General features: G+C 43.3%; 1 protein-coding gene across 3 annotated transcripts in view; it reads left to right on the forward strand.

Moving 5' to 3' along the window:
• Positions 1-12,526, forward strand: part of LOC110488879 (protein transport protein Sec24B) — a 32,963-nt gene extending 20,437 nt beyond the window's left edge. For all 3 annotated transcript variants that reach the window (XM_021561316.3, XM_021561317.3, XM_090198439.1), the window contains 12 exons: positions 11-66; positions 304-510; positions 2,884-3,007; positions 3,146-3,304; positions 5,412-5,585; positions 5,822-5,932; positions 6,207-6,382; positions 8,806-8,943; positions 10,068-10,172; positions 10,463-10,555; positions 11,034-11,137; positions 11,619-12,526. In XM_021561316.3, the coding sequence (XP_021416991.2) occupies positions 11-66; positions 304-510; positions 2,884-3,007; positions 3,146-3,304; positions 5,412-5,585; positions 5,822-5,932; positions 6,207-6,382; positions 8,806-8,943; positions 10,068-10,172; positions 10,463-10,555; positions 11,034-11,137; positions 11,619-11,733 (1,562 nt within the window). In that variant the 3' untranslated portion in view covers positions 11,734-12,526. The remainder of the gene's footprint in view (positions 1-10; positions 67-303; positions 511-2,883; positions 3,008-3,145; positions 3,305-5,411; positions 5,586-5,821; positions 5,933-6,206; positions 6,383-8,805; positions 8,944-10,067; positions 10,173-10,462; positions 10,556-11,033; positions 11,138-11,618) is intronic.
• The last annotated feature ends 1,598 nt before the right edge of the window (positions 12,527-14,124 follow it).

A 14,124-nucleotide genomic window follows, 5' to 3' on the forward strand; every position in this document is an offset into this window, starting at 1 on the left:
GTTTTTGTAGATATCTTCATTCCAACCCACGACAGTCTCCTGGTGAACCTGAAGGAAAGCAGAGCGGTAAAGGTTTTTATTTGACTGAGAATGTGTGCAACTATTTGTGTTTACCGGTGTCATCACAGGCTGGTTTTCTTGACTGGCGTGTGAAGGTGAGAGTCTTGGTGTGTTTTAGACCATGTATGGTTGCTTTAGTGTGATAGTATTTTTTGATTGTGTGTGCCTTTTTTTTAGTGATTTTGACTGCTCTCTTTCCTTCCCTCTCTCTCCTTTCTCCCTCTCCTCTCCCCCCTCTCCCAGCTGGTGAGGGTACTGTTGACCTCCCTACACAGCATGTTTAGCCAGACCAGGGAGACCCACAGTGCCCTGGGCCCGGCACTGCAGGCTGCCTACAAACTCATGTCCCCCACGGGGGGCCGCGTCTCCGTGTTCCAGACCCAGCTACCCACGCTGGGCCCAGGCCTGTTGCAGTCCCGGGAGGACCCCAACCAGAGGTCCAGTACCAAGGTATGAGTGCTGAGTCACACAGGCATGACACACACAAACATAGTACCAGCCAAAAGTTTGGACACCTACTCATTCAAGGGTTTGTCTTTATTTATACTATTTTCTACATTGTAGAATAATAGTGAAGACATCAAAACTATGAAATAACACGTATGGAATCATGTAGTAACCAAAAAAGTATTCAAATCAAAATATATTTGAGATTCTTCAAAGTAGCCACGCTTGGCATTCTCTCAGCCAGCTTCACCTGGAATGCTTTTCCAACAGCCTTGAAGTAGTTCCCACATATGCTGAGCACTTGTTGGCTGCTTTTCCTTCACTCTGATCCAACTCATCCCAGACCATCTCAATGGTGTTGAGGTCGGGTGATTGTGGATACCGGGTCATCTGATGCAGCACTCATCACTCTCCTTCTTGGTCAAATAGCCTTTACATAGCCTGTAGGTGTGTTGGGTCATTGTCCTGTTGGAAAACGAATGATAGTTCCACTAAGTGCAAACCAGATTGGATGGTGTATCGCTGCAGAATGCTGTGGTAGCCATGCTGGTTAAGTGTGCCTTGAATTGTAAATAAATCACTGACGGTGGTGATTTCCTTTCCTGTGGTGGTCCTCATGAGCCAGTTTCATATTAGCGCTTGATGGTTTTCTTGACATTTTCCGGATTGACTGACCTTCATGTCTTAAAGTAATGATGGACTGTCGTTTCTCTTAGCCCTATTTGGTAAAAGACCAAGGCCAAATTATGTGAAGGACGCTCAAATACTAGAAACAACGAAGATATGAAGGTCAGTCAATCCCGAGAATTTTGCGCTAGGATGAAACTGGCTGTCATGAGGACTGCCACAGGAAAGGAAGACCTCTTCCTCAGAGGATACATTCATTAGAGTTATCAGCCTCAGATTGCAGCCAAAACAATTCTTCACTGAGTTCAAGTAAGACACATCTCAACATCAACTGTAAAGAGGAATTGCTGCAAAGAAACCACTACTAAACAACACCAATAAGAGGAAGAGACTTGCTTGGGCCAAGAAACATGAGCAATGGACAATAAACTAGTGGAAATCTGTCCTTTGGTCTGATGAGTCCAAATTTGAGATTTTTGGTTCCAACCGCCGTGTCTTTGTGAGACGATGATCTCCGCATGTGTGGTTCCCACCGTGAATCATGGAGGAGATGGTGTGCTTTGCTAGTGACACTTCGTGATTTATTTAGAATTCAAGAAACCTTTAACCAGCATGGCTACCACAGCATTCTGCAGCGATACGCCATCCCATCTGGTTTTGGCTTAGTGGCACTAATTAGTTTTTCATATGTGTTATTCATTGTCGTCATTATTATTCTACAATGTAGAAAATAGTCAAAATAAAGAAAAACCCTTGAATCAGTAGGTGTGTCCAAACTTTTGACTGGTAGTGTACACACACAAAATCAAATTAAATATTAAATTTTATTGGTCACATACACATGGTTAGCAGATGTTAATGCGAGTGTAGCGAAGTGCTTGTACTTCTAGTTCTGACCGTGTAGCAATATCTAACAAGTAATCTAACAATTCCACAACTACATAATACACACAAATCTAAAGGGATGGCATAGGAATATGTACATATAAATATATGGATGACCGAGCGGCGTAGGCAAGATGCAATAGATGGTATAAAATACAGTATATACATTTGAAGATGAGTAATATAAGATTTGTAAACATTATTAAAGTGACTAGTGTTCCATTTATTAAAGTGACAAATGAATCAAGTCTGTATGTAGGCTGCATCCTCTCTATGTTAGTGGTGGCTGTTTAACAGTCTGATGGCCTTGAGAGAGAAGCTGCTTTTCAGTCTCTCTGTCCCAGCTTTGATGCACCTGTACTGACCTCGCCTTCTGGATGATAGCGGGTGAACAGGCAGTGGCTCAGGTGGTTGTTGTCCTTGTTGATCTTTTTGGCCTTCCTGTGACATCGGGTGCTGTAGGTGTCCTGGAGGGCAGGTAGGTTGCCCCCGGTGATGCCTCTGGAGAGACTTGCAGTTGAGGGAGGTGCAGTTGCCTTACCAGGCGGTGATTCAGCCCGACAGGATGCTCTCAATTATGCATCTGTAAAAGTTTGAGGGTTTTTGGTGACAAGTTTCTTCAGCCTCCTGAGGTTGAGGAGGCGCTATTGCCTTCACCATACTGTCTGTGTGGGTGGACCATTTCAATTTGTCTGTGATGTGTACGCCGAGGAAATTGAAGCTTTCTACATTTTCCACTGCTGTCCCATCGATGTGGATAGGGGGGTGCGCCCTCTGCTGTTACAGCCAAATGCCTGAGTATGGTTCTGTGACGTAAGGTTCCAGTTGTCTAAGAAGTCTATTGTGCATGTTATGTTGTGACAGGGGGTCCAACACCTGGGCCCAGCCACAGACTTCTACAAGAAGCTGGCCCTGGACTGTTCTGGCCAACAGATAGGAGTGGACCTGTTCCTCCTCAGCTCCCAGTACTCTGACCTGGCCTCACTAGGTAAGACGTGACCGCCCATTCTTTAGCTTAAAAAACCCCCAGACAAAATGTCATGATAAAATAGAATATAGCAGTCTTTAGGGTAAACATTGAACATCAGGCTGACCACAGCATCCTCTGTCCCTCTCCTCGGTCCAGCCTGTATGTCTAAGTTCTCAGCGGGCAGTATCTTCTACTATCCCTCGTTGCACCACGTTCACAACCCGGCCCAGCTGGACAAGTTCCAGAAGGATCTGGAGCGCTACCTCACCAGGAAGATCGGCTTCGAGGCCGTTATGAGGATACGCTGCACCAAAGGTAGGTCTCAAAGATGTAGACAAGTATGTAGTTGTTATGATTTTGCAACCGTAAACTACTTCTCAATTTTTTTGTTGTTGTGTGTCTTGTCTTTTAGCGGTTTTATTTCCTTTCTGAAAGTTGTCACTCGCCAAAATGAACAGTACCGTAATTTCTGGACTATTAAGTGCACCTGAATATAAACCGCACCCACTGAATTATTAAAAAATATGTATTTTGTACATAAATAAGCCGCACATGTCTATAAGCCGCAGGTGCCTACCGGTACATTGAAACAAATGAACTTTTACACAGCCTTTAAACGAAATACGGCTTGTAACAAAAATAAATAGGCTTTAACGAAATACGGCTTGTAACAAAAATAAATAGGCTTTAACGAAACACGGCTTGTAACAAAAATAAATAGGCTTTAACGAAACACGGCTTGTAACAAAAATAAATAGGCTTTAACGAAATACGGCTTGTAACAAAAATTAAACAGTAGCCTACCAAGAAAGTCATTGGTCACTATCTTCCTCCTCCTTTGCACTGAAACCACTGAAGTCATCTCCTTCAGTGTCGGAGTTGAATAGCCTCAGAATTGCTTCATTCGATGTTGGATCGTTTTCATTGTCGCTCTCGTCACTTTCATCCGGAGGCAAATTCCCCGCTGAACTGCCCTCAACAACAAGCAGCAGTCCAGCCTTTGGAAACCCGTTGATGATAGTGGATTTTTTGACAATGCTCCACGTTGTCAGGACCCACTGGCAGACTTAACCATAAGTGGCTCTTTGCATGCGGCCCGTTTTAGTGAAGGATTTCTCCCCACTTGTCATCCAAGCCTCCCACTGAACACGGAGCGCCACCTTAAATGCACGATTTACACTGATGTCGAGTGGCTGCAAATACTTTGTTGTGCCCCCAGGAATCACAGCTGGAATTGAGTTTGTCCTCTTGATGGTTTCTTTCACAGAATCTGTTATGTGGGCCCTCATGCTGTCCAACACGAGCAATGCCTTGTTCTTGTGAAAGAATCCTACGGTCGCTTGCCGTAACACTCCGTATGCCGTTCATGCTAATATTAGGCCTTCCGTCATCCATCCTTTCTTGTTGACTTTCATAACAATTCCTCTCGGGAATTTGTCTTTTGGCATCGTCATGCGTTTAAAAGTCAACGTCGGTGGAAGCTTTTCTCCCGATGCCATGCAGCTCAGAACACAGGTGAAGTGCGTTTTTTCATGCCCAGTTGATTTCAGCGTGACGGATGATTCGCCTTTCCTGTTGACAGTCCGAGTGAGAGGCAGGTCAAACGTCAGAGGAACCTCATCCATATTTATGATGTCGTGCGGGCCGATGGAATGCTCCTCTATCTTTGCATCAGTGAATTTGCAGAAGTTTGAAACTTTTTCCTCGTAGTCGGGAGGGAGCTGCTGACACAGACTCGTCCGTACCCTGATGGACAGGCCTTTACGTCTCATAAATCTTAGACACCACGATGGTCCACCTCTAAAATCCTCAAACTTCATTGCGGTGGCGATTTGTTTTGGCTTTCAGTCGGATCTGCACAGTTGAAACACCTCGGCCGTCTGCTCTCTGTGTGTTGACCCAGTCTTCAAGCTCATTTTCTAGTTCGGGCCTTCTGCTTTTCTTCCCTCTGAAAGCTTTTGTTGTCTTTTTGCACTGAGTCAGTTCCTCACGCTGCTGTTTCCAACGTCTTATCATCGACTCATTAAGGCCAAGCTCCCATGCAGCAGCTCTATTTCCTTTTCCAACAGCCAGATCGAACGCCTTCAACTTGAAAGCTGCATCATATGCATTTCTCTGTGTCTTTGCCATGATGAGGGTGACAAAATGACTACCGTAATCAGAATGATGGGAAGTTTGAGCGTGCTCGATTTACGTCACATTATGTGACGGTGCTCAGTTTTTTGGCGGCATGGATCTTGTGAAACTGGGAAAAATCCATAAATTAGCCGCGTCATTGTATAAACCGCGAGGTTCAAAGCGTGGGAAAAAAGTAGCGGCTTATAGTCCGGAAATTACGGTAATACATTTATTGACCATTTCCATATCTATTTAGTGGTTATCATTAGTAAGTATGTCAGTCTCCTCTCTCCTTGGTTGACAGGCTTGTCCATCCACACGTTCCACGGGAACTTCTTTGTGCGCTCGACGGACCTGCTGTCCCTGGCCAACATCAACCCAGACTCGGGCTTCGCCGTGCAGATGTCTATAGAGGAGAGCCTGGCCGACACCTCACTGGCCTGCTTCCAGTCTGCGCTGCTGTACACCTCCAGCAAAGGTACACACATTCACGCACACACAGTTTAATCTCTTCAACCTTCTCACATTTTAATTAATTGTGGAAATAGTTTTAGTTAAATATTTGAAATGCTCGTAGAGAAGTCATTCCACTTTTTTACTTTTACCAAAATTAATGATTTTTTTCTAGACAGTTATTTTAGTATCATCTAACAAAGACTAATGAGTCTACGCCCTGCTCTAATTCTTTCTGTGACCCTCTCTACGTCCTCTTAGGGAAGAGGCGGATCAGGGTCCATACTCTGTGTCTGCCAGTTGTGAGCCAGCTTAGTGATGTATATGCTGGGGCTGACGTTCAGGCCATCACCTGCCTCCTAGCCAACATGGGTGAGTGTGTGTGTGTGTTATATATATATATATATATATATATATATATATATATATATATATATATATATATATATATATATATATAAAATCACACACTCTCTCACTCTCACACACTCACTCACACACTCTCTCACTCTCACACACTCTCTCACTCTCACACACTCTCTCACTCTCTCTCACTCACTCTCTCACTCTCTCACTCACTCACTCACTCTCTCACACACACTCTGTATTTGTTCATGGGACCTGATTTTTCAATTTCTATGAACAGCCATTGACCGGTCGATATCGTCAAGCCTGTCGGATGCCCGGGATGCCCTGATGAATGCGGTGGTGGACTCTCTGAGTGCATACAAGAACACTGTATCTAATATCCAGCAGTCTGGTCTTATCGCCCCTGCAGCCCTGTGTCTCTTCCCCCTCTACGTGCTGGCACTACTCAAACAGGTCAGTCTGTGCGCTACACACACAAACACAGTCTGCAGACAGGACTGTACACATAAAAACATCTCGGGTATGTGTACATATGCCCCAACACACACATACATCTAAGGTCGTCCCGGGGACAATAAAAAAATAGTCTGGATGATAGATCCAAAATTCATACAAACCCCCAAAAATTATTTAACCAATGAGGCTGATGCAACAGATCTGAATGTTTAGCTTAACATGTTGGTAAACTATTGTTTATTCACATAACAGGGCTCCACTGACTTTTTCAGTTGGTGGCACCAGCCCATTATTTGATCACACCCTAAAATAATTTATTCAATAAATAAGTTATAAAAAAAAACAAGTTATTACATTTTAAACAAGTTTATGGTTAAATATTTTTTTAAATTGCGGACTGCCTCTGCTCAGATTGCAAGGTGGGTGATTTTGATCTGAACGAACCGTGTCGACAGTCAAGCCTTGAGCCATTAATGTTAATTATCCTACATTGTATTTGTCAAACATGACCAGCGTTTTAGCCTATATTTACAGTGCATTCGGAAAGTATTCAGACCCCTTCCCTTTTTCCACATTTTGTTACGTCAGACTTATTCTAAAATGGATTTAAAAAATAATAATCCCCTTATCAGTCTACACAAAATATCCCATATTGACAAAGCAAAAAACAGGTTTGGAGAAATTTTGGCAAATTTATAAAAAATAAGAAACATACCTTATGTACATAAGTATTCAGACCCTTTGCTATGAGACATTGTGCTCAGGTGCATCCTGTTTCCTTTGATTATCCTTGATATTTCTACAACTTGATTAGAGTCAGTCTGTGGTAAATTCAATTGATTGGACATGATTTGGAAAGGCACACACCTGTCTATATAAAGTCCAACAATTGACAGTGCATGTCATTGCAAAAACTAAGCCATGAGGTCGAAGGAATTGTCCGTAGAGCTCAGAGACAGAATGGTGTCGAGGGAATGGTACCTTCTGGGGAATGGTACCCAAACATGTCTGCAGCGTTGAAGGTCCCCAAGAACACAGAGGCCTCCATCATTCTTAAATGAAAGAAGTTTGGAACAACCAAGACTCTCTTCCTTATAGCTGGCCAAACTGAGCGATCGGGGAGAAGGGTCTTGGTCAGGGAGGTGACCAACAATCCGATTCCTCTGGAGATGGGAGAACTTTCCAGAAAGACAACCATCTTTGCAGCACTCCCCCAATCCGGCCTTTATGATAAAGTGGGCAGACAGAAGCCACTCCTCAGTAGAAGGCACATGACGGCCCTCTTGGAGTTTGCCAAAAGGCACCTAAAGACTCTCAGATCATGAGAAACAAGATTCTCTGGTCTGATGACACCAGGATTGAACTCTTAGGCCTGAATGCCAAGCATCACTTCTGGAGGAAACCTGGCACCTTCCCTACGGTGAAGCATGGTGCTGGCAGCGGCATGCTGTGGAGATTATTTTCAATGGCAGGGACGGGAGGACTAGTCAGGATCGAGGGAAAGATGAACGGAGCAAAGTACAGAGAGATCCTTGATGAATACCTGCTCCAGAGTGCTCAGGACCTCAGACTGGGACGAAGGTTCATCTTCTAACAGGACAATGATCCTAAGCACACAGCCAAGACAACGCAGGAGTGGCTTCGGGACAAGTCTCTGAATGTCCTTGAGTGGCCCAACCAGAGCCCGGACTTGAACCTGATCGAACATCCTCTGGAGAGACATGAAAATAGCTGTGCAGCGACGCTCCCCATCCAACCTGACAGCTTGAGAGGCTCTGCAGATAAGAATAGGTAAAACGCCCCAAATACAGGTGCTCCAAGCTTGTTGCGTCATACCCAAGAAGACTTGAGGCTGTAATCGCTGCCAAAGGGGCTTCAACAAAGTACTGAGTAAAGGGTCTGAATACTTATTATGATTTTAATATTTCCGTTTTTTTATTTGTAATACATTTGCAAAAATTTCTAAACCTGTTTTTTGCTTTCTCATTATTGTGTTTAAATTGATGAGGGGGGGGGGAACTATTTAATACATTTTAGGGTAAGGCTGTCACAAATTTTCCATGGAAAACAGTCCAGTTGACTTTATTATGTAAATGTATGCAAAATAGATTTGAATATTATTCAAATGTTGTTTTTAGAGGCAAATATTTGAATGCGAATTTGTGGCTGAGTTGATCTATTTCAGTAGGCCACATATTAGCCTTTCAAATCACTGTGAATTACCTAGGTCCTAGAGTAGAGCCATGTTGGAATATTACTTTATTTTGTATAACTTTGTATATATTTTTTTTACAAGTGGGCCTATTTTCATTTGTATGTACTGTTTATCTCAGTCAGTTAGAAGGAAGCTGTCAATGCCACCCCTTCTCATGAGTCTGTGTTCCCTCTTCTCCTATTTCCTCTTCCTCTCCACCGAACAGAAAGCACTGCGCATGGGGACCAGCACAAAGCTTGACGAGCGTGTCTTCGCCATGTGTGAGTTCAAGAGCCAGCCGCTGCAACAGATCATGCGTGCGGTCCACCCCGACCTCTACCGCCTGGACACCATGTCAGACCAGGTGAGAGATCACACCGACACTGCTTTTAATAACTGATCCAAAATCAGCTCTCCACTGACCCCTAGTGTTATGATCTACACAGGTGGGAAATAACTTTTTGGTTCACCTTTAGATGAGGTAAAACATACCAGCCACTCAGATTTTTTTTTTACCAGCCAAAATACTTACTCATACAAGGGTTTTTCTTTGTTTTTACTATTGTCTACATTGTAGAATAATAGTGAAGACATCAAAACTATGAAATAACACATATGGAATCATGTAGTAACCAAAAATGTGTTCCAACAAATCAAAATATATACAGTGCCTTGCGAAACACTATACCTGCTGCAGTGAAAATAATGAAGAAAACATTTGAAGTAAGCCTTATGTGACATCTTTTGGGGTGCGGACCAATCACACTTGCCTATCTAAATTTACAGTTTTTACGAGCAACCAAACTTCTGGTTCCCTTTTTGATAGTCATTTCTTATCATTAAAACACCTAAGTTCATTAATTTAAAGTTTTTTTGGGGAGCGCTTCATGCTCAAACAAGCACTATGTACCCGCAAATATTTGAGTCATTAGATACACTTTTTTTCAGCTCCCTCTAAGGGGCGGGCCGTTAACATGATAAGGGGACACTCCATGTCTGTCAGAGAGGAGAGTCTCTGCTCTCCGCTAGCAGCAGACAGTTGCAGCAAACTCAAACTAATATTGAAAAGCAATCTAGCGTCTGAACAAAACTATGTAACTAGCCAAGAAGCACAAGGACAAAGTCACACTTCAGTAGCCTTTCGGGTCAATTCGACCAACTTCTACATTTGAGTTTTGGATTGAAAGCATACTTTTCTCAAATGTTCTGTGGCCAACGTTGCTGGTGAAATAGTCATTCTTACCTGCCAATGCCAAAATCGACCTGCGGGTGGCAGGTGTTCATTTCCCATCCTGCATATAGCAAATGAGTGAAAACAGTTCTTGGTTCAGTTCTTAGACACAGTGATTCTATAATGGTGGACTGATACTGATTTGTTATGTATTTGCAGCCTTAGACTGGTTCACAGCTGGTAACATTGGTTTTGTTTACCCGGGATGGTGACGAGTATACTAATTACGGATACTGCATTACCCTTTCTGTCCACAGGGGGCTCTCCACCTGAACGACTGCATAGTGCCCCAGCCTCATCTGCTGCACCTCACGGCTGAGAAGCTGACCAGAGAAGGAGCGTTCCTCATGGACTGTGGCAGCGTGAGTCCTGCTGTGCTCTCACTCATATGACCAAAGTCCCTGTAAAACGTACCTGTCTCTGTTTGAAGACTTTAGCAATGCACTCCTCCATCCGTTCTTCCATGATAACAGATCTGACGAGGTTCGGATAGGTGAAGGCAGTACTGGTTGTAACTCCACTTTCACGTATCCAGTCACGTATAGATCAGTGATTACGTCAGAGAAGGGACAGGAGGAAAGAATCTTGTATTTGTGATGAAAGATCCTGTTCTGATGTGCATTACATTGGCTGCCTTTGTTCTCTTCTCCAGGTCTTTTACTTGTGGATTGGGAAATGCTGTAATGATGTGTTCATTCGGGACGTGTTGGGATGCCCAAACCATGCTTCTATACCCCCTAGCATGGTTAGTGAGGCACAGACCTTCATTAGACACAATGTGACATATCTACTGCTGTGTGTAACTAAAGTGTTTTATCTCCAGCTTGTGCTTCACAACGAGTGAGTACTGTACTCAGTTAGTTCAGCTAGGGAGTCATTAACTTTTCAATCATTTGTTTATGTTTGGTTCTACTTTTTGATGAATGGCCGTGGCTACCTCAAATAATGTGTCATACCACACAACGGGGGTGTTGCAACAACCGACCACGTACGAACCTCACTTTCCAAACCACACGTACCTATTTCACTAAACCACACACACACACACACACACACACACACACACACACACACACACACACATGAGATGTGAAGATCTAGCATTGAAACCAACCACTAGGTCTCTGGAGTCTGTACGCACACAGTCTTTCTTGAGGGTGCAGCTGTAGTAAAAACAATGGTGTGGCTCTTTTTTCCCCCTGCTTCTCTTTTATGAATACCAGACCCAAATTCCTGAGCTGGAAACCCCTCTGTCTGAACGACTGCGCGCACTCCTCGCCTGGCTACAGGACTCGAGACCCTTCAGCTCAACTCTTCACGTTGTGAAGTAAGTCAAGTGCCCCTGGTCTGATTAGTTGGTGCGTCCATTGCAAATGAAGTGCCTTGGTCCATGTCATGTAGCAAACCATCAGTTTTTTTCATGTGGTAAAAAAGGTACTGTATGTTCAATGTGAACGTGCAGCCACTGCGAGGGTCATTGATGGACGGCTAGGATGGAGGCCCCCTATAGTGAGCTTTGTTTTAGTTCATTCTAACGTCATGCCGGTGTGTTGCACTATGACAGGCTGCTGTGAGAATCTGTTTCCTACCAATGTCTAAGGACCATAGGACATTTCTTCACACCAAAAGGAAGTCTTATGAACTCGAAGAGGACGTTTTTGAGAATTGTTTTATTCCCGAAAGAAAGTCTTACAAATTCAAAGAAGCTTTTAGAGCATCAACGGAATTTCAATAGACTGTACGTTTATTCAGACTATGCTCTCATTCCTATTTCACATGCTCATCCATTTCATTACTTCTCCCTATAGGGACGATGCTACAGCGAAGACCAGCTTTTTCCAGCACTTGGTAGAGGACCGGTCGGAGTCGGCCCTCTCCTACTACGAGTTCCTGCTCCACATTCAGCAACAGATGTCCAAGTAGGACACATTGAGCAGAAGGTCCCTTGAATGTGGCACATGACAAACTGAAAGCTCCCTCAGACTGACGGTAGTGAGGTAGTAGGATCACCGATGGACAACGCCACCACCCCAACCCCACCGAACCCATTGCTCTCTGGTCAACCGCGGCCCATAACTGTGGGAGGGGGAGGCTGGTGGAATGACCAAAGTGAAGATGACTTCCGGAGTTGAAGTGAAGGAATTGGCTTTTTCGACTCACAGAGCAAGTTGTGCACTCTGAACAGGCTGCTGCTTAAACCAGCTCGATGGCTTGAACCCTTCCCCCTATCGTCTCTCAGCCGCTTTCGTAGCTCCACGTGGCATCTCTCCCCAAGAGAAAGCAAAGGAGAGGCTGCTACTTCATCTGATTAAGTTGACTCTTCTCCGACACTCCCCCGCACGTTTTGGTATCATAGTTTATCATACATCCTCCCCATCCTTGTTCCATTTTCTCTTATTTTCAAACACATTGACATACGAGTACAGCATCCCCTCTGGTGGTTTGGAGCCGCATCTTTCACCATTGTGTTTGCTGCTGCTAGTCGGGTGATTGGCTACCCTCTGCTTAACAGGATGCTAGTCAAGTGTTTGAAGATCCTGCCCCCTCCTCCTGCTGTTCAAACTCTGTGTTGTCTAGATTAAACTGAAACCCCTGAACTTCCCCCTTCTTGTTTTTTGAGCCGCTACCAGAAGTTGCTGTCCACTTTGTAACGATTGAAAATAATATTTTATGTGTGATAATTTATGACGAGCTTATTAAATAAAATGAAACAGTATTTGGCTTGATGATTATTTTTCCCTCTTATAACAGTAGGCTATTTACATGTTTTGCAGATGTTGTCTGTTCTAGTATTGCACTACAGGATTTCTCAAACTCGGTCCTAGGTACCCCAGGGGGTGCATGTTTAGTTTTTTTTCCCCTAGCACTACACAGCCGATTCATATAATCAACTAAACATCAAGTTTTGATCATTTGAATCCGCTGTAGTTTTAGGGCAAAAACCAAAACGTGCACCAATTGGGGTCCCCGGGACCGAGTTTGGGGAAACGTTGGACTAAAGGATGTTCATCTGCTAAAATATATTTAATTCATGGTGTGTGTGGAGAATATTAATAGTTGTATCATGTGACCAAAACGGTTTTGCTTTGGTTGAGGGGACACGACTATGGTCAAGTGATTGGCAGGAACTTTGCATTTCTTTTCATCTTGGCTAAACACATCTACATTTTCTACTGATTTCTTTAAGATGCCTATCACAGAGAACTGAAAGGCATATCAAAGTTATTTTTTATAAAGGAAATGGAAGGACTGTTTCCTAAATGAAAAGGATAGGAATACAAGATCTTTTACATACTCAATGAACCACTTCGCTAATGACTATAATCATCTGCACTATATACTTAAAAAAGCACTTAGTATAGCTGGGAACTTGCTAACATGTCTCAATGTCAATAGTATAAAACTCGAGCAATCATTTAGCTTCATCCCTGAAAAGGAAACTGAATTAACATCCATCACTTTCTGTTCTCTGTAATTAGACCAATGTTTTGGAAGACATTCTGCCATTTTACTCACCATATCTCCTCTAGTAAACACATTTTCTAAGATTTGGTTGACTAACTTGAAAAGGGGGCATACCTCACATGTACTCATTTAAAAATATTCTGTAGATATATGGATAATAAATTAACCGTCCTGACTCCCTGCTCCATTTGCAAACATCTGTGGTTCCCACATGGTGAACTTGTTATTTACAAGGGAAATTGCTTTGAACCTCAAATATTCCATCCAATCATGCTTTTAATGTCCGCCAAGAAGGACTGTGTCAAGTAGGGAATATGTTGTAGACTATTCAGAGATTTTCATTTACTCTTTCTTTCTACTTTTGGGTTAGATACATACTTTGATACAGCCTGGACTAGCAAGCCATAACAGTGCAAGGTATACTGTTTCTTTATCCCCATCCAACTGGAAATAAACACGTTTTCTTTTAACTTTTGAGACGAGCCACAAATCATTTCACATAGAACCTACTTGTTACTTTTCACACAATGGAAATATGGCCAAAAGTAATTAGATCATTGACTCAGTACACAGATGTTTCTTCCCTGCAGTGTTACACACACACACACACACACACACATGCAGGCCTTGAAACAGCAATTCAAGTCGAAGGGTATTTCCTTTACTTTTAAACTCTACTGTACGCAGTGAGGTGTTGCAGCACAACTCATGTGCCCCTCACCAACAAACAAAATGATATTTAAACACCCATTTTACTGGCCAGCCCCCACGCACACTTCAACATCCCCTTTCACTTACCAGCACCCCCCCCCCCCCTTTGTGTGTGTGTGTGTGTGTGATATCTTCATG

Source organism: Oncorhynchus mykiss, chromosome 14, assembly GCF_057628025.1.
Source record: "Oncorhynchus mykiss isolate SJ-2025 chromosome 14, ASM5762802v1, whole genome shotgun sequence".
NCBI lineage: Eukaryota > Metazoa > Chordata > Actinopteri > Salmoniformes > Salmonidae > Oncorhynchus > Oncorhynchus mykiss.